This window comes from Myotis myotis, unplaced genomic scaffold, assembly GCF_014108235.1.
Source record: "Myotis myotis isolate mMyoMyo1 unplaced genomic scaffold, mMyoMyo1.p scaffold_m19_p_6, whole genome shotgun sequence".
NCBI classification, from domain to species: Eukaryota; Metazoa; Chordata; class Mammalia; order Chiroptera; family Vespertilionidae; genus Myotis; species Myotis myotis.
The window spans coordinates 38,394,456-38,422,226 of record NW_023416368.1 but is presented as its reverse complement, the minus strand read 5'-3'; the positions used below and the strand labels follow the sequence as shown (position 1 = coordinate 38,422,226).

Here is a 27,771-nt window from a genome sequence, read left to right as displayed (position 1 = left end):
TTTCTCCACTTGATTTTATCTTTTTAATTATTATATTTTTATTTTTAATCAGTATTGTAACTACCACTATTTTACCTTTTAAAAAAAAATGTCATTTTCTATTTTATTTTATTTTGGGATTAGTGTTCTACTTTCTATTTTCATTTTTCCTTTAGCATCATTTTACTCTATCTCAACTTTACCTTTATGCCAACAGTCCTCCTCACTTCCCCCTTTTGTTGTCCTCTTTCTCTTACCCTATTCCTGCTTTAGATTTTCCCTATTACTTCTTTTTACCCCGTTAAAAATTCATCCTACTTAAATATCTAATTTCAGATCCCCTGCTCTAAGTCCATACACACCTCTCTCTTCTCTTTCTTCACTATCCAAATTTTTTCTCACTCTTCCCTTTTTTTTGTTTTGCTTTTTTTATTCTAGGTTTTTTTGTTTTATTTTGTTTTGCCTTGCTTTCTCTCTGTCCTATTATTGTTTGCTTGATTGCTGATTAGATTGGGGTTTTTTTTGTGTGCTTGTGTGTAAGATTGTTTCTTTTTTGTTTGTTTTTTGCTTCTGTTTTTCCTCTCCTCACTTGTTATTAGTTGTTGTTTGTAGTTTGCATTCATCTCTGGGTATTTGTTGTTTGCATTTTTTGGGATTAGTGGTTGTTCTCTTGGACTTTGCTCCTCATATAAATAGTTTTTGCCCCCTTCTTTTTTATTCTCTTTCTGTTCTTCCTATTCTCAATATCATTTCTGCACTGTTTTTTTTTTCCTTTCCGCTAATTCTCTTTTCTCTGGTGTTCACCTTTATTTGGGGTTATTAGTATCGTGAATACATTCGTCTTCATTGCCTTGTGCGTTGTGCCTTGTGTTGTATTTTGTGCCTTTAAATCAATGCAGGAGAGAGCTACATAACTAGACACCCGGAGGAGAGAGATCATGGGGAGACAAAGAAACAGCCCGCATATGCAAGAAAAGGAGGTAGCACCAGAAAAGGAAGTAAACAAAATGAAGGCAAGCAGTATGTGAGAAAAAGAATTCAGAGAAATGGTCATAAGGTCACTGAACAGAATGGAAGATAAATTCAATAATATGTGTAAGAGCCAAGAGGAAATGAAGAAGAACCAAGTAAAAGTGAAAAATGACATCGCTGCTATAAAGAACTCAATAGAAAGCATGAACCGTAGACTAGAAGAAGCAGAGGACCGCATCAGTGAGCTAGAAGACAAAGTAGGAAAAAATACTCAAGCAGAGCAGCATCTAGAAAAAAAAACTTAAAAAACAGGTGGAGACCTTAAGAGAACTTCGGGACAACACAAATCGGGGTGCCAGAATGAGAAAAAACTGAGCAAGGAATAGAAAACCTGTTTGAAGAAATAATGACAGAAAACTTCCCTGACACAGGGAAGAAAACACACAAATCCAAGAAGCTAACAGAGTCCCAAACAAAATGAACCCCAAAAGACCGACACCAAGGAACATTATAATTAAATTGGCAAACACCAACGACAAAGTAAGAATCTTAAAAGCGGACAGAGAGAGACAGAAAGTTACCTACAAAGGATCCCCCATCAGACTAGCGACTGATTTCTCAACAGGAACACATCAGGCAAGAAGGGAATGGAATGAAATATAGAAAGTCATGCAAAGTAAGGGTCTGAATCCAAGAATACTGTACCCAGCAAGGCTATCAATCAAAATTGAGGGTGAAATCAGGAGCCTCACAGACAAAGGACTAAGGGAGTTTATTACCACCAAACCAGCAATGCAAGAAATGCTAAAGGGTCTACTGTTAAAAGAAGAAATCGGAAATGAAGAAGGAACACAGGCATAAAGAATAAAAATGGCGACAAACAAGTACCTATCAATAATAACTTTAAATGTAAATGGATTAAATGCCCCAATCAAAAGACATAGGGTAGCTGAGTGGATAAGAAAACATGACCCATATATCTGCTGTCTACAGGAAACCCACTTCAGAAAAAAGGACTCACACAGACTGATGATGAAGAGATGGAAAAAGGTTTTTCAGGCGAATGGAAATGAAAAAAAAAAGCTGGAGTAGCAATACTTATATCTGACAAATTAGATCTCAAAGTGAAGGACATAACAAGAGATAAGGAAGGCCACTTCATAATACTAAAGGGAGCAATCCAACCAGAAGAAATAATTCTGGTAAACATATACACACCCAATACAGGAGCACCCAAATGCATAAAAAAACTTCTGGAGAATATCAAGGGAGAGATTGACAGCAATACAGTCATTGTACGGGACTTTAATACCCCACTATCACCACTGAAAATATCCTTTAAACAAAATATTAGCAAAGAAACATCAATCCTAAATGACTCACTAGATCAGATAGAATAAATTGACATCTTCAGAACATTTCACCCCAAAGCCACAGAATATATATTCTGCTCAAGTGCACATGTGGGTCATTTTCAAGGATAGACCATATATTGGGTCACAGGCAAAGTATCTTCAAATTCAAGAAAATAGAAATCATATCAAGCATCTTCTGAGATCACAATGGCATAAAACTAGAAATCAACTACAATAAAAACAATAAAAAAAATCAAACACCGCCTTAAACGGTTTGGCTCAGTGGATAGAGCATCAGCCTGCAAACTCAAGGGTCCCAGGTTTGATTCCGGTCAAGGGCATGTACCTTGGTTGTGGGCAGTGTGTACCCAGTGGGAGTGTGCAGGAGGCAAGCTGATCGATGTTTCTCTCTCATCAATGTTTCTAACTCTCTATCCCTCTCCCTTCCTCTCTGTAAAAAATCAATAAAATATATTTTTTAAAAAATCAAACACCTGGAGGCTATATAGAATGCTATTAGACAATGACTGGGTTACCAGAGAGATCAAAGAATAAATAAAAAGCATCATGGCAACAAACGACAATAAAAACACAACAATCCAAAATCTATGGGACACAGTGAAAGCAGTCTTGAGAGGGAAGTTCATAGCTCTACAGGCCTGCATCAGAAAACAAGAAACAATGGTAATAAATTATCTAACCCTACAACTCAAAGAGTTAGAAAGAGAGCAACAAGAAAAGCCCAGCAGCCAAAACCGTGGATAGAGCGTCGGCCTGCGGACTGAAGGGGCCCAGGTTCGATTCCGGTCAGGGGCATGTGCCTGGGTTGCGGGCACATCCCCAGTGGGGGATGTGCAGGAGGCAGCTGATCGATGTTTCTCTCTCATCGATGTTTCTGACTCTCTCTCTCCCTTCCTCTCTGCAAAAAATCAATGAAATATATTTAAAAAAAAAAAAAAAAAAAAAGCCCAGCATAAGCAGAAGGAAGGAAATAATAAAGATCAGAGTGGAGATAAACGACATAGAGACCAAAAAAACAATACAAAAGCTCAACAAGCCCAAAAGCTGGTTCTTTAAAAGGATAAACAAAATTGATGAACCTCTAGCCAGGTTCACTAAGAAGCAAAGAGAGAGGACCCAAATAAACAAAATCAGAAATGAAAGAGGTGAAATAACAACCGATCCCACAGAAATGTAAATGATTATGAAAAAATACTATGAACAACTCTATTCCAACAAAATGGACAACCTATATGAAATGGACTTAATCTTAGAAAAATACACGCTCCCAAAACTCAACCAAGAAGAGTCAAAAAACCTGAATAGGCCGATAACTACTGAAGAAATTAAAACAGTGATCAAAAACCTTCCAGCAAACAAAAGCTCTGGTCCAGACGGCTTTACAGGGGAGTTCTAACAAGCATTCAAAAAAGAACTAAAATTTATCCTACTCAGACTATTCCAAAAAATTCAAGTGGAAGGAACACTTCCAAGCTCTTTCTATGAAGCCAGCATTACCCTAATCCCAAAACCAGATGAAGACACCACAAAAAAAGAGAACTACAGGCCAATATCATTGATGAAATATAGATGTTAAAATCCTCAACAAAATTCTAGCAAATTGGATTCAGTAATACATTAGAAAGATCATACACCATGACCAAATAGGATTTATTCCAGGGATTCAAGGATGGCACAATATCCGCAAATCAATAAATTTGATACATCACATAAACAAACTGAGAGACAAAAATCACATAATCATATCAATTGATGCAGAAAAAGCTTTTGACAAAATCCAACACCCTTTCTTGGTAAAAACTCTCAGCACAGTGGGAATAGAAGGATCATACCTCAACATAATAAAAGCCCTATATGACAAACCTACAGGCAACATCATACTCAATGGGCAAAAACTAAACTCATTTTCCCTAAGAACAGGAACAAGACAAGGATGCCCACTTTCACCACTCCTTTCGACATAGTACTAGAAGTACTAGCCATAGTGATCAGACAAGAAGAAGGAAATAAAAGGCATCCAAATTGGAAAAGAAGTAAAACTGTCCTTGTTTGCAGATTACATGATACTATACATAGAAAATCCCAAAGAATCCATCAAAAAAGTACTAGACCTAATAAATGAATTTGGCAACGTAGCAGGATACAAAATTAACACCCAGAAATCTATGGCCTTTTTATACACCAATAATGAACTCACAGAAAGAGAAATGAAAAAAAAAAAAATCCCATTTACCATTGCACCAAAAAAATTAAGATACCTAGGAACAAACTTAACAGAGGACGTGAAAGACCTATACTTGGAAAACTGCAGGATATTGGAAAAAGAGATGGAGGAAGACATAAACAAATGGAAGAACATACCATGTTCATGGATTGGTAGAATCAACATCATTAAAATGTCCATACTACCTAAAGCAATCTACAGATTCAATGTAATACCTATTAAAATACTAATGGCATATTTCAAAGATCTAGAACAAACTCTCCAAAAATTCATCTGGAATAAAAAAAGACCCCCAATAGCCACAGCTGTCCTGAGAAAAAAGACAAAGTTGGAGGGATCACAATATCAGACATCAACCGGTTTGGCTCAGTGGATAGAGCGTCAGCCTGAGGACTGAAGGGTCCCAGGTTCGATCCCGGTCAAGGGCATGTACTTGGTTGTGGGCACATCCCCAGTAGGGAGTGTGCAGGAGGCAGCTGAATCGATGTTTCTAACTCTCTATCCCTCTCCTTTCCTCTCTGTAAAAAAAATCAATAAAATATATATTTTTAAAAATTTTATTACCAAGCCACAGTTCTCAAAACTGCTTGGTATTGTCACAAGAACAGACATATAGACCAATGGAACAGAATAGAGGATCCAGAAACTGACCCAAGCCATTATACTCAATTAATATTTGACAAAGGTGGCAAGAGCATATAATGGAGTCAAAACAGCCTCTTTAATAAATGGTGTTGGAAAATTTGGTCAGATACATGCAAAAAAATGAAATAGAACACCAACTTACACCATACACAAAAACAAACTAAAAATGGCTAAAGGACTTGAATATAAGATGGGAAACCATAAAAATCCTATAAGACTCTATAGGCAGTAAAATTGCAGACATATGTTGTAGCAGTATCTTTACAGACACAGATCCTAGGGCAAGAGAGACTAAGGAGAAAATAAACAAATGGGACTACATCAAAATAAAAAGCTTCTGCACAGCAAAAAAAACCCATCAACAAAACAACAAGAAAGCCCACTGCATGGGAGAACATGGTTGCCAATGTTATCTCTGATAAGGGTTTAATCTCCAAAATTTACAGGGAACTCATTCAACTTAACAAAAAGAAGATAAACAATCCAATCAAAAAATGGGCAAAGGACCTAGACACTTTTTGAAAGAGGACATTCAGAAAGCCAAGAGACACATGAAAACATGCTCAAAGGCACTAATCATCTGAGAGATGCAAATCAAAACAACAATGAGGTACCACCTCACACCTGTCAGAATGGCTATCATCAACAAATCAACAAATGACAAGTGCTGGAGAGGATGTGGAGAAAAAGGAACCCTCATTCACAGCTGGTGGGAATGCAGACTGGTGTAGCCATTATGGAAAACAGTATGGCATTACCTCAAAAATTTAAAAATGGAACTGCCATTTGACCCAGTAATACCACTCCTAGGAATATATCCCAAGAAACCAGAAACACCAATCAGAAAGGATACATGCACCCCTATGTTCATAACAGCACAATTTACAATAGCTAAGATTTGGAGACAGCCTAAATGCCCATCAGCAGATGAGTGGATTAGAAAACTATGGTGCATCTACACAATGGAATACTACGCTGCTATAAAAAAGAGGAAATTCTTACCACTTGCAGCAGCGTGGATGGAACTGGAGAACATCTGCTAAGTGAAATAAGCCAGGCAGTGAAAGAAAAATACCACATGATCTCACTCATTTATGGATAATAAAGAACATTATAACCTGATGAACAAAAAGATAGATACAGAGGCAGAGAAGCATTGAACAGAGTGTCAAATTACAGCAGCAAGGATGGCGAATGTTGGGGGGGAGGGGCGGTAAGAGATCAACAGAAGGACTTGTATGCATGCATGTAAGCATAACCAACAGACACAAGACACTGGGGGGTGCAGGCGGGGGAGGGGATGCCAGGGGTAGGTCAATGGGGGAAAAAAGGAAACATATGTACTACTATTTGTAATACTTTAAACAATAAAATAAAATTTAAAAAAATAAATTAAAAAAGATACACAACCTATCTCTGTCTCAGAAACAATACAATATAAGGCAGTGGTTCTCAACCTTCCTAATGCCACGACCTTTTAATACAGTTCCTCATGTTGTGGTGACCCCCAACCATAAAATTATTTTCGTTGCTACTTCATAACTGTAATTTTGCTATTGTTATGAATCATAATGTAAATATCTGATATGTAGGATGTATTTTCATTGTTACAAATTGAACATAATTAAAGCATAGTGATTAATCACAAAAACAATATGTAATTATATATGTGTTTCTTATTCTTAGGCAACCCCTGTGAAAGGGTCGTTTGACCCCCAAAGGGGTTGCAACCCACAGGTTGAGAACCACTGATATAAGGGAAAGAATGCAGGCTTGAGAGACTGAACATAAATCTGCCTCTGGCACTTAAATGGAAATAGGAGCTCATTAAAATAACCTATCTCATCTATTAATAGTAAGATCATCCAATTAATAAAGATTTTAGGAAAAAAATTAAAAATGTATTTGGTAAGAAGCAAATTATTGCCTGATACTGAATAACCAGTAGCCAATATTAATAAATGATGGTGTGGTCACCCTACTGTAGGAAAACAGGGTGACCTATACCAGTAAGAAGTGACTCTTTTATTCTTCTTTATTAAAACTAGGGTAAACTTTCCTAACCTCAAAAATAATAACCTCTCTTTACCTCCATCATGTACAAAAATTAATTCAAAATAGTTCATAGGCCTAAATGTAAAACCTAAAACTATAAAATTTTCAGATGAAAACAAAATCTTTGTGACCATTGGGGTAAGCTATATGTCTTAGATATGACACTAAAGTAAAGTCCATAAAAAGAACAAATTGATAAACTGGACTTGATCAAAATTAAATACTGCTCTTCAAAGGACAACATTAAGAAAATAAAAAAAGCCCTCGCAGGTGTGGCTAGGTTGATTAGGTTGCCCATTGGGTTGCCCATCAGGACACATACCCAGTTTGAAGGGCTCCATCCTCATTTAGGGGGCATGATGTTTAGCACTCTCCCTTCCTTTCTCTCTAAAATTCAATAAAAAAACTTTTTTAAAAAGAAAAAAAGGATATGAAACAACCCACATATTGGGAGACTAATCTGAAAAGGGTCTTGGATCTGATACAGAACTTGTATCCAGAATACATAAAAAGAACTCTTAAAACTCAGTAGGTAAGAAAATAAGCAACCTAAATAAAAAAATAATAAAGACTTAGACACTTCAAAGACAACAGCAAATAAGCACACAAGATGCACAATATCATTCTCCTTCAGGGAGATGCACATTAAAACCAAAATGAGGTACCGCAAATAAGCACATAAGATGCACAATATCATTTGTCTTCAGACAGATGTACATCAAAACCACACTGAGATACCACCACACATCTGTCAGAATGGCTAAGATGAAAAAGACCGACAATAATAAGTGTTGTTGAAGATGTGGAAGAACATAAACTCTCATATATTACAGATAGGAATGAAAATGGTACAAACATTTTGGAAAACAATTGGGAGGTTTCTTTTAAAATTAAACATATGATGCAGCCATCTACTCTTAGGTATTTACAAAAGAGAAAAGACAACATATCCATACAAAGAACTCAATCTTCACAGCCCAAGCTGAGAACAGCCCAAATGTACATCAGTAGATGAATAGATAAACAAACTGTGGTACACCCATACAATGAAATAATACTCAACAATAAAAAGGAATGAACTCTTGGAGAACCAAGATGGCGGCATACGTAAACACCTATACTTGCTGCCTCTCACAACCACATCAAAATAACTAAAAGGCAGAACAACTACCACCCAGAACTGCGGGAAAGCTGAGTGGAAGTTCTACAACTAGAGAGGTGAAGAAAGCGCTTTGAGACTGGTAAGAGGTGTGGAGGCATGGAAAGTGCTGGCACCTGGATGTGCTGCTCTTTTAATCAGGAGGGAGATACAAGCTCCAGTTCCGGAGAGACTCTGGGGACCCGGACACATATGGGGAGAAACTGTAGGGACAGGAACGTGAGGGCAGCTTTCTCTCAGAGGTGCTCGCAGGGATCATTATTCCTGCATGGGGCACGGAACACGGAGACCCGGAGACCATTCCAGGGCAGGGCTGACTGGCAGCCATTGCAGTTTGCTCTGCCCTGCTGCTTCCAAAAGACCCCACTACACCCAATTTACAACCCCACCCAAGCTGTGCCCATTGGCTTTTGCATATGAATGGCATGTCCTTTCTCTGCCTAAAATCTGTTAAACTACAGCTGGGTCAGAGAGCCCCAGAGCTTCCAAAAGAAGGCCCAAGGCCTGGCACCAGCAGCCTTCCTTGCTTCCCAGCTGGGTCTCGTCTGGGCACCTCCAAACCTCATACAAAGAGGAGGAATCTGCAGATGTCTCTGAGCTCCTGCTGGGCAGCCCCAAGATAGTGGCTGACCTTGTACCTCCTTGGAGATCCAAGAGCCAGTGTACCCAGTGGTCAGAGTGATACCATACCAGATTACAACTCTTCACATTCATAAGAGACGCACTTAAGGGGCAGACTCAGTGAGCACCAAAGCCCCACTGAAGCAGCAAGCCCTGCCCCATAAGGGTGTCTCCTGCGCAACAGATCTTCCAGTGTAGACAGAGCTGGTCATCACAGCCAATTGGCCTGGAGGTCAATTCCTCCCAGCGATACCAACAGCAATCAAGGGTTAACTACAACAAGACTGTGTAAACAGCCCACAAAGGGGTACACCAAGAGCATTCACCTTAGGTGACTGGGGAGGCTGAGCCACTGGGCCCCATAGCACACCTACCACACAAAGCCACTCTATCAACTCAAGGAGACTTAGCAGCTACCCAGTACATAGAAACAAACACAGGGAAGCAGCCAAAATGTGGAGAAACAGAAACAAGTCACAAAGGAAAGAAATGGAGGAGAGCAAAATACTGGATATAGAGTTCAAAAACCACAGTTACTCAAGAATCTTCTAGGAACCTCCGAGAAATTTAGTGAGACCTTCAAGGATATGAAAAAGGACCAAGCAGAAATTAAGCATACACTAACTGAAATAAAGAATAACATAGAGATTCAACAGCAGACTAGAGGATCCCAAGAATCTGAAGTCAAAGATTTGAAATACGAAGAAGCAAAAACCACCGAACCGGAAAAGCAAAATAAAAAGAATCCAAAAATATGAAGATAGTGTAAGGCGCCACTGGGGCAACTTCAAGTGTACCAACATCCGAATTATGGGAGTGCCAGAAGAAGAGAGAGAGAAAGATATTGAAAACCTATTTGAAGAAAATGACAAAAACTTTCCCTACCTGGTGAAAGAAATAGACTTACAAGTACAGGAAGCGCAGAGAACCCCAAACAAAAGAAATCCAAAGAGGACCAAACCAAGACACATCATAATTAAAATGCCAAGGGCAACGGGCGCCCGGCTAGCTCAGTCGGTAGAGCATGAGACTCTTAAAATGCCAAGGGCAAAAGACAAAGAGAGAATCTAAAAAGCAGCAACAGAAAAAAAGTTAGTTACCTACAAGGGAGTACCCATACGACTGTCAGCTGATTTCTCAAGAGAAACTATGCAGGCCAGAAGGGAGTGGCAAGAAATATACAAAGTGATGAATAGCAAGAACCTACAACCAAGCTTACTCTAACCAGCAAAGCTCATTTAGAATTGAAGGTCAGATAAAGAGCTTCACAGACAAGAAGAAGCTAAAGGAGTTCATCACTCCCAAACCAGTATTACATGAAATGCTGCAGGATATTCTCTAAGAAGAGGAAGAAGAAGAAGAAAGTAAAGATAAAAAATTATGAACAACAAAGTGACAATAGATAAAAAATTATGAACAACAAAGTGACAACAAATACATATCTATCAACAAGTGAACCTAAAAATCAAATGAATAAAAAACCTGATGAACAGAACAGATTGGTGAATGTAATAGAATTAGGGGCATGGAAAGGGAGCAGACTGACAATTCTCGGTGGGAAGGGGTTGCGGGAAGAGACTGGACAAAGAGCTTACACCTATGGACGAAGACAGTGGCGGGGCGAGGGGGGGGGGGCCTGGAGTGGGGTGGGAACCGGGTGGAGGGGAGCTATGGGGGGAAAAAAGAGGAACATCTGTAATAATCTGAACAATAAAGATAAAAAAAAAAAAAAAAAGGAATGAACTCTCAATACCTGCAACAATATTGCTGAATCTCAAAATAACTAACTATGCTGAGTGGTAGTTTCACAGGTGTACACACACACACACACACACATAGATATTACACATCATAACTTATCAAATTGTATATTTTGTGCAATTTCTTTTACTATACCCCAATAAAGCTGTTTTAAGAAAGAGAATGTATTGATATACACATCAACATTGTTAAGTCATAAACAAAAAACTATATACACTTTTATTCCATTTATATGAAATATCAAAAATAAATCTAATGTGAAAGCAGATCAGCATTTATCTGAATTGGGGAAGGGGATTGGAATTGGGGGTCGGTGGGGTGTGTAAGGGTTGACTGGGACCTTTCTGGAGTGGTGAAAATGTTCTATTCTCCCCTGTGATGTGGTTACATGGGTGTGTAAATTTTATCAAAACATACATTAAAATGGGTGCATTTTACAGTAGGTAAGTTATATTTCAATTTAAAAAAATAGCTTTGCCTTAGATAACCTGTTTAGAGTATCACATAAAAATAGACTAGTAAAATTGGATCATTGGCTCAAAAGGCAAGAAGATCTTTCTAAAATCTGACAAAATGGGCGCTCTCTGGGAAGCATGCCCATGCCTTTCTTTCCTTCTCCCCCAGGCACAGTAGCTTCCTCACTCCCAAGCTCCAAGGGACCTTCCTTTACCTCTGTAACTTGTTTCCTAAGCCCATTTCTTCTAGGTATTACTTTTTCTACCTCTGTGATTTACCCAATAAATGTCCTTACAAAAAAAAAAAAAAAGATTTGACAAAATAACCCCACAACTATCTTGTCCTCTATCTTTCCCCTGCAAAGGTGGCAGCGGAAAGATGAAATAATTCAATCTAACATGGCCATCTATTTACAGACACCAGTTAATTCTGCCCCATTCCCCACAGAACCTACTCTAAATTTACACTCTTCCCTTCCAGTTAGAAAAACCTTTTCTTTCTCACCAAGCCAAGGAAAAATTGCTTAAGCTTCCTTCTCCTCTCTCACAGCTCCATGGTGCATTCCTATTTTACCTTTCTATCTCTTATCCTCTTTTCTTAGTGACTGTCCCCTAGCAATTATTCACTCTCCTGGTAGGATATTTACTTCCCTACACAGTTCTTAACCTTCATCCTATGAACACTCAAGCATTTCTTCCTTTTGACCCTATACTATCCTCCCTTCAGCTACTGCACTCTTTTCCATTGAAATCAAGCGTCTGTAAGAAAATAGTGTCTGCTGCTACCCATTCACCTTCATCCTGATTTAATGTGGCACTCTCTAGCAAAAAGTGAACCATTTATCACAGTCAAATACAACAGCCTCTATTCACTCCGCAACCTCCTGGATCTTGTCTTTTTGCCACATCTGCCCTGCTTATGACACCCCACTCCCGGGGCTTCACAGACATTCTTTGACTAGGTCCTCCATACCCTCCTTTTAAGGGGAGGTACTGTCATTGTGCTTCTTCTCGCCCTATAGATGCTTTCTCTTTAGGCAGCATCATCCACACTTACGATTTTAATGATTTATGAACATAAGACTCAGCCCTTATTTCTTCACTACTTAAATGCTATACTATCCACATATAATGCTGAAAAAAGAACAATATCCTTAGTACAGCTTGGAAAGTGCTTTACAGGCAGGTCTCATCTGAACATTTCTAGGTTCTGACCCAATCTATGGAGTATAACTCTCCCAAAATATCACATTCTTTTTTTTTTTTTTTTTTTGGGGGGGGGGGGGTAAAAAGTTTTGAGTTATAAAGAAAAGTATATACATCCTAAGTGTATTATTTATGAATAATCATGAAGTAAATATGCTTATGCAATCACCAATCACATCTATATATACAAAAGCCTAAGCGACCAAAACCAGTCGACCAATCACTATGACATGCACTGACCACCAGGGGGCAGACGCTCAACACAGAAGCTGCCTCTTGGTGGTCAGTGTGCTCCCATACCTGCACAGTGCCCCCCTCTCCCCCCCCCGCCGCCCCCCCGCAAGCTGGCCAGCCCCAATTGGAACCTCCTGCAGCCTCCCTCCCACCCCCCAACCTCCTGTGGCCCAAATCAGCCCCAATCGCCAGCCAGGCTGAGGGACCCCACCCATGCACAAAGTCATGCACCGGGCCTCTAGTCAAGAAATATAAATCATCACCAGTAACCCAGCAGCCTTCCTTGTCACTAACAAGTACCTCTTTCCTAAAATATCTTAAACTCTAAAAGCACTGATCTACAGTTCCTATTCCACAAATGTTCTCTAATTTCATTACTAGGCCCTCTGTCCTTCCCATCTCCATACAAATTTCTATTTTCTCTTAAAGCCAAACTCAGGTATCTCCTTCTATGGCACCGTCTCATCTTTGTTCACACAGCACTTTAAATGTATCTCCATTACAACACTTTTGCACTACATTATGCTATACTATACATTTATTATAAATTTGGAAGCTCTTCTGAGGGCAAAGACTGCATAGCAGCTATCTCTATGTCTGTAGCAACTAGCTCAGTATTGCAACAAAACAGTGTCTCCTATAAATGAAAAACTTAAAGCTCAAAATTTCTTTAGAAGAAGATCCTTCTGTATCTAACTTTACCTGTTCGACATTCATTGCAGATAAATTTTCCTCTGGGCATCTCAGTTAATCCAAGGCACTCCAGGTGGAAAGCCCCACAGCACTGAGCCTCACATAACAGCAACTCACCCAGTTTCTCACAGTTCTGTTAAGAAAAAGAAAACAGATCTGTCTATAGAAAAAGTATTTTTTTTTGTCTTTTTCTTTTTAATACTGTATTTTTAGTGATTTCAGAGAGGAAAGGGGGGAGAGAGAGAGAGAGAGAGATATCAATGATGAGAGAATCATTGATTGGCTGTCTCCTCCACAACCCTTAATGCGGATTGAGCCCCCAAACCCAGGCATGTGCCCTTGACCGGAATCCGGAATCGAACCCGGGACCCTTCAGTCTCCAGGGCAATGCTCTATCCACTGAGCCAAACCGGTTAGAGCTATAGAAAAAGGTTTTTAAAAATCCCAAGAAGGCCCTTAGGAAGGCAAAGATTAATAAGTAGCTTTGCCAGAAACAAGAAATCCCACCAACCATTCATGCAATATGTAATGATTACCAGGTAGCACAAGATCCCTGGTTCTTATGGTTTTTATATTCTAAGGATAGAAAATACAAGTAAAAACTTAAACAGAAAAGATATCAGACATGATAAGCATTATTGTAGAGAATTGAAGGTAGAAAATTCAAATAGATACTTTGGACTGGGTGATTAGGAATAGCTGCTCAGATTAGCTCTGAATGACAAATCAGCCATGTGATGTGAAGGAAGGGCCAGGAAAGCAGCAAGTATAGAAAGTCCACAAATGGAAAAAAACCATGGCATGTCTGAGAAGCGCAAGGAAAGCCAGTGTCATGGGACTAAAGTTGTAAGTGGTAGAAAATGAGGTACAAGAGAGGCAAAGGCCTGATTATGTGACCTTACTGATTATGGTACAGAGTTTCAGATTTTAGGTGTTTCATTAGATAGCTTTACCAAAGGAAGGCTAAAATCAGTGACTCATTTAAAAACAGATCCTTGTGATTGCTACGTCGAAACTGAGTTTAAGAATAGAAAGCTGATCTAGGAATCTATCCTAAGAAACTCGAAACAACAATCAGAAAGAAAATATTTACGTCCTAGCCAGTTTGGTGCAATGGATAGAGTGTCAGCCTGTGGACTGTAGGATCCCAGGTTCGATTCCAGTCAATGGCACATGCCTGGATTGCAGAGGCAGCCGATCAATGATTCTCTCTCACTGATGTTTCTATTTCTATCTCCCCCGCCCTTCCTCTTTGAAATCAATAAAAAATACCTTTTTTAAAAAAAGAAAGAAAATATTTACAATAGCAGCGCTATTTACAATAGTTAAGATCTGGAAACAGCCCAAGTGTCCATCAGTAGAGTGAGTAAAAAAGCTGTGGTACATTTACACAGTGGAATACCATGCAGTTGTAAAAAAGAAGGATCTCTTACCCTTTGAGACAACATGGAGGGACCTAGAGAGTATTATGCTGAGCCAGTCAGAGAAAGACAAATATCACATGATCTCACTTATATGTGGAATATAATGAACAAAATAAACTGACAAAATAAATCCAGAGACATGAAAGCATGTAACAAACTGGCGATTCTTAGAAGGAAGGGGGGCGGGGGGGGGGAAGCAGGGAGGCAGGAAGAGATTAATCAAATAACTTATATACATAACCATGTGGTGAAGGCCTGGAGAGAGGGTAAGAGCGGGGAGTAGGGGACCAATGGGGGAAAGGGGGCATCTATAACACTTTTAAAAATAAAGATAATTTTTTTTAAAAAAGTAGAAAGATGAGAAAAGAAGCAAAGAAATAATCAAGAAGACTACTGCAAAGATTCAACAAGAGATACTAGCTAGCTGGACTTGGGTCACAACTGTTCTAAATGAGCTCCAATTAAGGTTTCAACAACCCTTGAGATATGAACCAGCTCAGAAATATCATCTTTCTCAGATGATCTCATCTAAGACAGGGTGCCACTTAAGATAGGGCCTTAGGAAGTAAGATCTATCTAGATATGTGGCTCTGAAAACATTTGAAGATTTATGAAAATTCTGCAAATTCCTAATATTTGTTACTTTTTACCCTTCCAACATCTTGACTAGTTTCCCCATAGTGATTAGCAAAAAAACAAAAAACAAAACAAACAAAAAAACGTTTTATACTTATTCTATAAGAGAAGAAAGGGAACATGTGGCTAGGTAAATCTATTATCTTTAGGAACCCAAAGAAATAGAACAGGTCTTGGTCACTTAACATAAAATAAACAAGTGAGTAGAACTTTAGCAGGGAATAAGGCCAGAGGCAGCTAGAGATTAGGAAGGGACCTCAAGATCTTAATCAATCTGTAGTCTGAACTAGTCTCACATGTTCAGCTCCCCCATTATCCACTATTCACACATAAAAACTGACAAATATTGTATCTTTCAAAGTGGGACACTTGAGAGTAAAAAGAGGCACTATTAATAAATTACAGAAGAAAGGAGACATATGTAATACTCTATATAATACTTTAAGCAATAAAACAAAATTTAAAATAAAAAATAAATTACAGAAGAAAAACAGATTTAATAAAAGACTGATCTAAACAAGCCAGGACCACTGAGTCACCATAATTTTATTTATCATTTTTCGTTAATAATCTCTGTGGGTATAAGTCTCTGAGGACTAACCCTGTGTTTGGGAGCTGGACTGAATATGGTCAACCTTCTTTGATCAAAATGTATGTGTGTGTGTGTGTGTGTGTGTGTGTGTGTGTGTACAATAGTGAAAATGAACAAAGAAACTGAGTTGAAATTATATTGCCCTGGATTAGTTTTATTTTTAGCTATTTCGATTAGGAAAAAAACAAACTAATATCTTCAAAATTTTTATATGCCAATTTTAAAGAATTTACAAAGGTAAATCAAGACCATAAAAAGAGATCATAACCAAAACAACCATTTAATTGACTCTACACCCAAATCAAATAAAGGCTCTTAAAACAATAAAGTGGAGTCAGCTCTTTAACAATAAAGTGGAGTCACATCTCATAGATAGGCAATGCAATACAGTGGTTTGGTTAAGACTCTAAACCAGGGGTGGGCAAACTTTTTGACTCGAGGGCCACAATGGGTTCTTAAACTGGACCGGAGGGCCGGAACAAAAGCATGGATGGAATGTTTGTGTGAACTAATATAAATTCAAAGTAAACATCATTACATAAAAGGGTATGGTCTTTTTTTTTTTTAGTTTTATTACTTTCAAACGGGCCGGATCTGGCCCACGGGCCGTAGTTTGCCCACGGCTGCTCTAAAGCCAGATTGCCTGGGTTTATATCCTGGCTTCACTATTTAACATATCTATGCCTGTTTCCTCAAGTATAAAATTAGGTTAATAATGATAATAGAAGGGAGAACCAAGATGGCGGCATAGGTTAACGCCGGAGTTTGCTGCCTGGAACAACCACTTCAAAAGTGAAACTAAAAGACAGAACGGACATCACCCAGAACCACAGGAACGCTGGCTGAGTGGAAGTCCTACAACTAGGAGGAAAGAGAATCGCATACCGACACTCAGAGGAGGCACAGTGCTGAAGTCAAATACTGAGGTGCGGAGTGCATGCAGAGCGGGCTGGTGGCTGAGGGCGCGGTTGGTGTTTTCAATCGGGAGGGAGTCACAGACTCTGAGCTCCAGATCCGGGCGAGTCTTTAGGGACCCTGACTCAAACGGGAGAAGCGGGACTGTCTGGCTTCGGTCGGAGCGAGTGCAGCTTTCTCTCCGAGGTTTGCAGCAGTTGCTGGGACTCAGAGAGACAGAGCCCCTGGGGACAGGACTGAGAGCAGACGTAACTGCTCTCTCCGGCCCACCCTGTTGATCCCGTGAAGACCCACCCGCCCCGCCCAAGCCCTGCACAGAGGCATTTGCCGGATAGCCTCAGACAAATGCCAGATTAGCACCTCCCTAGAGGACATAAGTTCTCTCACTGCAGACACAGCTGATTCTCACAGCCACTTGGCCTGGAGGTCAAATCCCCCCTAGTATTAGCTACAACAATCAAGGCTTAACTACAAGACTGCACACAAAGACCACTAGGGGGTGCACCAAGAAAGCATAACAAAATGCGGAGACAAAGAAACAGGACAAAATTGTCAATGGAAGATATAGAGTTCAGAACCACACTTTTAAGGTCTCTCAAGAACTGTCTAGAAGCCGCCGATAAACTTAATGAGATCCTCGAGAAATCTAATGAGACCCTCAATGTTGTGATAAAGAACCAACTAGAAATTAAGCATACACGGACTGAAATAACGAATACTATACAGACTCCCAACAGCAGACCAGAGGAGCGCAAGAATCAAGTCAAAGATTTGAAATACAAAGAAGCAAAAAACACCCAACCGGAAAAGCAAAATGAAAAAAGAATCCGAAAATACGAAGATAGTGTAAGGAGCCTCTGGGACAGCTTCAAGCGTACCAACATCAGAATTATAGGGGTGCCAGAAGATGAGAGAGAGCAAGATATGGAAAACCTATTTGAAGAAATGACAGAAAACTTCCCCCACCTGGTGAAAGAAATAGACTTACAGGTCCAGGAAGCGCAGAGAACCCCAAACAAAAGGAATCCAAAGAGGACCACACCAAGACACATCATAATTAAAATGCCAAGAGCAAAAGACAAAGAGAGAATCTTAAAAGCAGCAAGAGAAAGAAACTCAGTTACCTACAAGGGAATACCCATACGACTGTCAGCTGATTTCTCAACAGAAACTTTGCAGGCCAGAAGGGAGTGGCAAGAAATATTCAAAGTGATGAATACCAAGAACCTACAACCAAGATTACTTTATCCAGCAAAGCTATCATTCAGAATTGAAGGTCAGATAAAGAGCTTCACAGATAAGGAAAAGCTAAAGGAGTTCATCACCACCAAACCAGGATTATATGAAATGCTGAAAGGTATCCTTTAAGAAGAGGAAGAGGAAGAAAAAGGTAAAGATACAAATTATGAACAACAAATATGCATCTATCAACAAGTGAATCTAAGAATCAAGTGAATAAATAATCTGATGAACAGAATGAACTGGTGATTATAATAGAATCAGGGACATAACATAGAAAGGGAATGGACTGACTATTCTTGGGGGGGAAAGGGGTGTGGGAGATGCGGGAAGAGACTGGACAAAAATTGTGCACCTATGGATGAGGACAGTGGGTGGGGAGTGAGGGCGGACGGTGGGGCGGGAACTGGGAGGAGGGGAGTAATGGGGGGGAAAAAGAGGAACAAATGTAATAATCTGAACAATAAAGATTTAATTAAAAAAAATAATGATAATAATCTACTTATAAGATTATTACAATCAATATGATATGATGTAATATTTATAGTGATTGGGACAATGCTTAAAACACAGTAAATACTGTATAAACATTTATTTTCTAATTATAAAAATATAGGCAGTAGGGTCTCTAAAGTTATATAAATGGTAGGTCCTCTAAGTACTTTATAGCAAAAAAAAATAAATTGTTTTTTAAACAAATCTTATAGCAAAAGTTACCCTTGGAAAATTCCTTAGAAATCCAAAAATTCTCACACCTTGAGAGGTACAGGAAAATGATCTTGAGTGAGCAACCACAGATTCACAGATTCATTTCTCCACTTCTCCCATTTGAGACCTATTTCAGGTCATCTACTCACGGGCAACAAAGGGCAAGTGGTTCACCAACACTATATACTTCTCCTACTTTCTCTTTATGTGGGGAGGGAGAAGAGTTAAATCCTCAAAGGGAAGCGACTGCACTGGAATCATCCAATAAAATTATTCTCCTAATAATGAATGGGCCATCAAAAAATGGAGAGGGCTTCTCTTAAAAGATAACCGGTTTGGCTCAGTGGATAGAGCGTCGTCAGCCTGTGGACTGAAGGGTCCCAGGTTCGATTCTGGTCAAGGGCATATTCCTTGGTTTTGGGCACATCCCCAGCAGGGGGTGTAGAGAAGGCAGCGAATCGATGTTTCTCTCTCATCAATGTTTCTAACTCTCTATCCTTCTCCCTTCCCCTCTAAAAAAATCAATGAAATGTATAGGAAAAAAGAAAAAGAAAAGATAAGCATGCAATCAGAAGGCAAGTAGACATTTTCTACCTGACAAACATTCTCCTTGAGGGCAGCTCCTCCACCTCGTTCACCCTGCAGTTTTTTAGATGCAGGCATCCCATGGTCGTTTTCTATGCCCTCTTCAACAGCCTCCTTGAGACTTGCAGCCATCCTGTGTGTCATCAGTTCTCCCTTGCAGAGAAAAAATAATGTCCCATATCTGCATTATTGATGTCTCCTCCATCTGACCCCCTCCCTCTGGACTGCTATTTGTCTAGCCATTAAGCACTTACAGATGTTCAGCCAATCACGCGGGCGGACTGCATGCAATGTTAGTTCTAACCCTGCTGTGATTGGGCGGGTAGTGGGCGCCTCATGCCCTGCCACTAACTGCTCTGAGGCTGTTCCACTGGAACTTTTTGAGCTGTTCCATTTTAAGGTTTCACTAAGGGAGAGAAAACATTCTTAAGTTTATTTGATTACTTATTTGTCCTTCCAAGATCAGTGTTTCCTAAATAATGCCCCTCTTAGGCATTCTATTCAAATTGTCCTGGAAAGAAACAATCTTTATTATAATGTATGATGCTGGCCTGACTTGTACTAAGGCTCTTTTAACCTGAGTTATAAAAGCCAGACATAGCATCAATGACTACACTGATGCTCTGCAAACTATTGTTTTAAGTCTATCTCTATTTCCTAAAAACTGATATTTACAAATTTTATTCTAAAATTAAGCAATTGATGGTCTTAAAAAATAAGCAAATGAATGTTCCCCCTAACTGCAGCAGTCTCAACTTTTTTAAAGGGCAACATTTGGATCATATGGTTACTTGCTATTGTGCTCTTTGGTTTTTAGAAATTTCATGATGAAACATGAAATTTCATCTAACGCCTAGAGTATACAATGTGATCTTATAAAAAGGTTATACCTACAGATGCCATATGTGCCTTGACTGATTTTTACTAGAATAAGGCAATCCTTTTTCTCCAGGATTCCTTATATCCATTAGCTGTTTCAGGAGAATACTATTAAATAAACTCAAGGGAAAGAGGGATGTGGGCTCCACTGTGAAAAGTAGCTTTGCTTTGGAAGATCAAAAGATTAGGAACAGAGTAATACCTCTGAGCCTGGAGTTTCTCTTGATGAGTCTTCACTTTTCACTCTTTTACAATGCATCTTAGCTATAGCATGCCTTTGTCGTTTTCGCCTTCTTGGTTTATCAAATATCTTGGTAGTGCCTATGACAGAAAAACATGTGTTACCTGCTAGTGAATGATACCCAAGTGCAAGAACTCCTATCCTCAACTAAAGGACCCTCATAGAATTACGGAATGTTAGAGTAAAAACTAACCTTGAATTTACTGTTCAATTCTCTAACTTTGTAGATGAGGAAACCAGGAGCAGAGAGGTAAAGAGACTTACCAATGACTATATAAGTAGTTGGGGAATTAGCTACAAATGTATAAATTCTGTCTCATACAGGTTTAATAATAAGTTGTATAGGTAGGTTACTAAAGCAATTCCATTCTACAACAGTGATTTTCAACCTTTTTCATCTCATGGCACACATAGACTAATTACTAAAATTCTACAGCACACCAAAAATGTATTATATTTTATTTGTGGATCGTACAAAACAAAAAAAGGTATAATTTTGATTCGGTCACCAGACAGCTATTATTGTGTTGGCTGTTGGCTTCTTTGTTTTGACAATCTAAGGGAAAAGAGGTCAGTGCCCCTGACTAAAATAGGTATTGCATGTTTTAAAAATACTTGTGGCACAGCGGTTGAAAATCACTGTCCTACATGGTTGAAATAAAAGACTTCCTAGTTCCTCAAAGGACTTTAATATCCTATAGATGAGGAGAAAATACTTTTATAAAGTCAGACCAAAATACTAAAACTTGGCTTCCAAGATTAAAGATAGTAAATTATATCACTCTATGACTTAAAGATTAAGATGAAAAGTTGAAATATATAAAATTTGGCTTAGCACTAGTGGGTTTGGCTCAGTGGATAGAGCATTGGCCTGCGGATTGAAGGGTCCTGGGTTCAATTCCGGTCAAGGGCACATACCTAAGTTGTAGCTTTGATCCCTGGCCCTGGTTGGGGTGTGTGCAGGAGGCAACCAATTGATGTGTCTCTCACATTGATGTTTCTCTCTGTCTCTCCCCCTCCCTTACAGTCTTTCTAAAAATCAATGGAAAAATATCCTCTGGTGAGCATTAACAAAAAATAAATATAAAGTTTGGGGTAGAGAAAGGGGAAAAAGAATATTTATATATTCATACAGTAGTACTATGACCATGACCATTCAACAATAAAAAGTGAAAGTGTGGTCTGACATATCTAGAAAATGAAATTCCAGTCTCTCATTTTTTATTACACATACTTTAAATCTTGTTATAGAAATATCAAGAGGAATCTAAAGAGATGTTTCATACTATGTTTCAAGATATTTAGCCTAGGTATCAACAGAGCCTGGGCTTTGGAAAACTGCCTTAGTTCTTTCTTGGACTGCCTAATGGAGATGAAGATCTGCTATCAACGCAACTGATAGCCTATGACTAAAGAGAGGTAATGTAATGGCAGAGGTAAGGTCCAAAATTCTCACAAGCAGAAAAATTAAAAAAAAATTTTTATGTATATTTTTATTGATTTCAGAGAGGAAGGAAGGAGAGAGAGAAACATCAATGATGAGAGAGAATCATTTATCAGCTGCCTCCTGCATGCCTCCTACTGGGGGTCAAGTCCGCAACCCTGGCATGTGCCCTTGACCATAATCAAACCTGAGACCCTTCAAGCTGCAAGCTGATGCTCTATCCACTGAGCCAAACTGGCTAGGGCACAAGCAGAAAAATTTAGATGAAATATACAAAGAATAAAGTGCAAGTTGTATTTTTTTTCCAAGTTGTATGTTCTACCAAAAAAAAATTAAGTATGAAAGTATAAGAAAGAGCTAATATTATTTTGTAAGCAGTTTTTTAAAAAAGCAAGCAAGACAATAGAGTGTTGAAGGCCTGGGAGGGGTGGGTATGGGGTGGAGAAGGTCAATGGGAAAAAAAACACAAACAAACAAAAGGGACATCTTAGTACTTTCAACAATAAAGATAATTTTTTAATTGGTTCAGGAAAAAAAAAAAAAGCAAGCAAGTAGCCCTGGACATTGTTGCTAAGTGGCTGGAGCATCAGCACCTAAGGAAGGCAGTCAATTGATGTGTCTCTCCCACATTGATGTCTGTCTGTCTGTCTGTCTCTCTCTCTCTCTTTCTCCTTCCCACCCCTTAGTTCTCTATAACCCTCCCTCCCACTCTCTCTAAAAATCAATTTAAAAAATATCCTCCAGTGAGGATTAACAAAAAAAAAGCAAGCAAGCAAATTGATAAACCTACAAATTACAATTATACACAAGGTTAAAATAATCTAATATATTGCTACATTTACTTGCTAAAAAACTCAATAACCATACATCACATTTAAAGAAGTATGGCCCTAGCAGGTCTGGCTCAATGGATAGAGAATCAGCCTGCGGATTGAAGGGTCCCGGGTTCGATTCTGGTCAAGGGCACATGCCCAGGTTGCAGGCTTGATCTCCAGTAGGGGGCGTGCAGGAGGCAACCTATCAATGATTCTCTCTCATCATTGATTTTCTCTCTCTCTTCCCCTCTGAAATCAATAAAAAATATATTTTAAAAAGAGAAAGTTGGTTTTTTTTTAAAGAAGCAGTATGCATTTATTACCACATGAGATATAATCTTCCCATGATACCCTTTGCTGGCAGACCACATCTGATGCAGTGGGCTCAAATCTGGGCTAATATCTCAGGAATGGTAATAATCAATAAATGTCATTGGCAGACAAATTATCAAAGTGGTTCAAAAAACTGGCATGGAGAAAATCTGGGGTGGATAACAACAAAGTAGTGTAGCAATGAATTTAGTTGAGTCTGGATTTAGTTCTCCAACACTGCCATCTCTTTCATGTTCATTTTTCTTCTATAAAATAAGAGATAATATTAACAACTAGAGGCCCACTGCACGAAATTCATGCATGGGTAGGGTCCCTAGGCCTGGCTGGTGATTAGGGCTGATCGGGGCCCAGTTGCCAGCTGCTGGCCGGGGCCTTCCTTTGTTCTGTGCCACCCCCTGGTGGTCAGCGCACATCATAGTGAGTGATGGAACTCCCGAGGGGACAATCTGCATATTAGCCTTATATATATATAACCTAACTCTTTATAATGCTTTTCAGTGGTTCTCAACCTTCCTAATGCTGCAACCCTTTAATACAGTTCCTCATGTTGTGGTGAGCCCCAATTTCATTGTTACAAATTGAACATAATTAAAGCATAGTGATTAATCACAAAAACAGTATGTAATTATATATGTGTTTTCCGATGGTCTTACCCCTGTGAAGGGGTCGTGACCCACAGGTTGAGAACCACTGCTTTAGATGGATTAGCAGTAATAGTCCTATGCAAGAGACCTGGTAGAGTAAATGCTCCAACTATAACTATTATATCCATTATTGAATGAAGGGCAGTCCATTCCACCTGTGTGCTGAACCAAAATCACCAAGTAGAAGTGCCAGGAGTCAAATTCCAATTTAATCGAAAAGATTCCAAAGCACTTAAGAAGCAACCACAATGGTCTAGGTGCAAATGTAAGCTCTCTTTTTCAAGCATATGCTCAGAGTATCCTATCCTATATAATAAAAGGGTAATATGCAAATCGGCCAAATGGCAGAACGACTGGTTGTAATGATGTGCACTGACCACCAGGGGGAAGACACTCAATGCAGGAGCTGCTACCTGGTGGTCAGTGTGCTCCAATAGGGAGAGCGTCACTCAGCCAGAAACCAGGCTGACTGCTGACAAGTGCAGCGGTGGTGGCGGGAGCCTCTCCTGCCTCCATGGCAGCGCTAAGGATGCTCAACTGCCATCAGTCGGACATCCCCCGAGGGCTCCTGGACTGTGTAGGCCAGGCTGAGGGGACACCTCTCCCCGCCAGTGCACGCATGTCGTGCACTGGGCCTCTAGTAGTGTGATAAAAAGAAACTAAGACTGTTTGTCAAAGACTGGCTTAGATCAGTGGTCAGCAAACCGTGGCTCGCGAGCCACATGCGGCTCTTTGGCCCCTTGAGTGTGGCTCTTCCACAAAATACCGACTTCTGTGCATGGGCAACAAAGTTTCAATCGCACTGTACATGCGTGCCCGCAAGTGGTATTTTGTGGAAGAGCCACACTCAAGGGGCCAAAGAGCCACATGTGGCTCATGAGCCGCAGTTTGCCAACCACTGGCTTAGATGATTTATAATTTCCCTCTCAATTAAGATTCCATATTTTCTGTCCTATAGGAACAAAAATTGAACCAAAACCAAAAAAATAATGATGCATTCTGGAGAACTGTTTAAACAGAAAATTAAGAAGCGAATATTTCTCTACTGTTCCTAACATTTTCTTACACTAATATAATTCGTTTTGCTGTTGTTGTAAATCCTCACCTGAGGACATTTTTCAACTGATTTTTAGATAGAGCGGGAGAAGGAGAGACAGAGAGAGAGAAACATAATTCGTTTTGCTGTTGTTGTTAATCCTCACCTGAGGACATTTTTCAACTGATTTTTAGATAGAGCGGGAGAAGGAGAGACAGAGAGAGAGAAACATTAATGTGAGAGACACATCGATTAGTTTCCTCTCGCATACACCCCAAATGCGTGGGCCAAAACTCTATACACTGAGCCAAACTGGCCATGGCTACACTAATATAATTCTAATTCCATTTAACTAATTTCAGATCAAGCTGAAAGTGATATAATTTTCTAGAGTCATGCATAGTTTTAGTATGCATATTATGGGCAAACACGTCTTTAAACTTTCAACGTCACTGGTCTTCCCTACATACATAGTAACTTTTCTAGTTAACTGACAAGGTGCTTCACACTCTTTTTTGCATTACATTTTTAAAATCTCATAAATACTCACCTCCACCAAACTTTTTAGAATGAGATGCACCACAGGATTCAGCAATGTTATTCTCCAAGTGACCAGCTTCATAACACTACAAATAAGTAAAATGCAACATAAAATAAACCCTTTTTAGTATACACCAAAAGCTGAACAGTCTACTGCCATAGATACAGGATCCTGGTTTAATGAAAACTTCATAGGGAAAGGCATCAGATTTTTTTTAAATGCTCTAAATGTAGATACAGAATATAGCTCTAAAGTGGGAGGAGAAAGAGAAGGGTTATGTACCCAGAGACTCATGCTCTCAGTTCTATTCCACCCTGTATTTAAAATCTCCATTCATACAGTTGTATGTATAATTAGATTTTATATAGTTGTTTACTTGATGGAATTATGAATATTAAAAAATATGAATCATAAAATATCTTTCTAATTAATATAAATTACAGCAATATTAAGACAAAACACTTAAACATCAAGAGTAATTCACAGTATGAATTAGTTCCATTTCAAGAAAATGTCTTTTTCCCACAAAAATAATTTTCTTCGTTATGAATATAAAACAAAATTTAGTCGCCACAAAAAGTCAAAACAATAGATACCATCCTTGATATAAAGTTTCCAAAGTTTGAAGACAAAACAAGATAAAATACAGATGTGAATTTCCAAATGCTTACTATATACATCCTATATAATAAAAGCCTAGGTGGCATCACGCCCTCGCACAACACCACCACAAGATGGCTGTGCGCACAGCAGAGGCGGGGCCCAGTGGCCGCTCCGCTTGGTGAGGCCTGGGGGGTCCCGTGGCTCTGTGTGGCACGGAGAAAGCCAGTCCCGGCGTCTCCGCCGCCTGGAGGTGGGTCTTGGCAAAGGAGGCGGGTCCCGGCAGGGGAGGGCAGTTGGGGGCAATCAGGCCGGCAGGGGAGCAGTTAGGCATCAATCAGGCCAGCAGGCAGAAGCGGTTAGGAGCAATCAGGCAGGTAGGCAGGCAAGAGGTTAAGAGCCTACTAAATTTATCATCTGACTGCAAATATCACTCTATGCACAAAATATTCAACTGAATTCCAGTTTACCTGGCCCTTCCCATCTACCTCTTCCAGAATCTTGCAAAATAGCTAAGATTTGAATAAGACAAAGCCAGGAGAGAAAGCACTGCAGAAGGAGATTATCATAGCCTTACTAGAATGTAAGGTACAAAGAGAGGATAGTGAGTTGTAGACATGATATCATGGAAGGCTGTATAAACTGCAGAGAAGGTTTGTAGGGCAGGAAATGAGCAAAAAATAATTAAAAAGTCCATGTCATAAGACTGAGAAGAATAAATGAATTTAAAGGATATAATGCAGTTTTTAAAATGAGGAATGTGAACACAAAATAAATTAAAAATTTCATTTAATAAGCAAAATAAACCGATGAATAAAATAGATCCAGAGACAAAAAAGCATAGAACAAACTGCAGAATCTCAGAGGGAAGGAGGGGGAGGATGGGTGGTTGGGTTGGAAGAGATCAACCAAAGAACTTGTATGTATATCTGCATAACCCAAGGACACAGACAATAAATAGGGTGGTGAAGGGGGGAAAGGGATACAACAGAAGGGGTCAATTGGGGGGAAAAAAGAGGACATATGTAATACTTTCAACAATAAAAATTTAATTTTTTAAAAATGAAATTAAAAAAGGAGTTGGAATACAAATAAATTAAAATTTACATTTATGCACTAATCTAGATGGGTAAATATCTAACAAAAACTTAAGAGGCCTTGCCCTAGCTGGTTTGGCTAGGTGGATAGAGTGTCAGTCTGCGGATTGAAAGATCCTGGGTTCGATTCTGGCCAACGGCACATGCTCGGGTTGCAGTCTTGATCCCTAGTGGGGGGCGTGTAGGAGGCATCAGGTCAATGATTCTCTCTCATCATTGATGTTTCTATTTTTCCATCCCTCTTTCCCTTCCTCTAAAAAAAAATCAATAAAAATATATTAAATAACAAAAAAAATAACTTAAGAGGCCTTAATGTAGGATTTAAAATATAAGAATTTCCTATAGCTAAAGAAAGAAGTCCAAAAACTCAAATTATTGAATAAAATATGTAGTTATTCTTTAAAAAAATTTTAATAGGAAATCTATGCATCCTACAACTGAAATTCTAACTACCATTCCTCACACTTAAGGGGCACAAGATGTTTCTTAAGAAATCAGTATCCAGCTGTTCCTCCATTATAGAATTAGAAAATAATTTTCTATTTCCATCTACTATTTAACGATGCCTTCTTGGCTAATGAAAAACCAAGACTGCAAACTCAAAACCTTAAGTTGAAATGTTTAATTACAACAAACACAAACTTTACTCAATCTTTTTTTGT

The 27,771-nt window shown here is 39.1% G+C and overlaps 1 protein-coding gene across 10 annotated transcripts in view; it reads right to left on the bottom strand.

Moving 5' to 3' along the window:
- NSD1 (nuclear receptor binding SET domain protein 1) overlaps positions 1–27,771 on the bottom strand; it is a 148,595-nt gene that overhangs the window by 53,940 nt on the left and 66,884 nt on the right. For 9 of the 10 annotated variants that reach the window (XM_036315183.1, XM_036315188.1, XM_036315185.1 and 6 more), the window contains 4 exons: positions 25,422–25,497; positions 20,561–20,679; positions 19,489–19,632; positions 13,390–13,513 (listed from right to left, as the gene is read on the bottom strand). In XM_036315183.1, coding sequence (XP_036171076.1) covers positions 13,390–13,513; positions 19,489–19,632; positions 20,561–20,679; positions 25,422–25,497 — 463 coding nt within the window. The remainder of the gene's footprint in view (positions 1–13,389; positions 13,514–19,488; positions 19,633–20,560; positions 20,680–25,421; positions 25,498–27,771) is intronic. The other variant, XM_036315191.1, reaches the window with a different exon arrangement.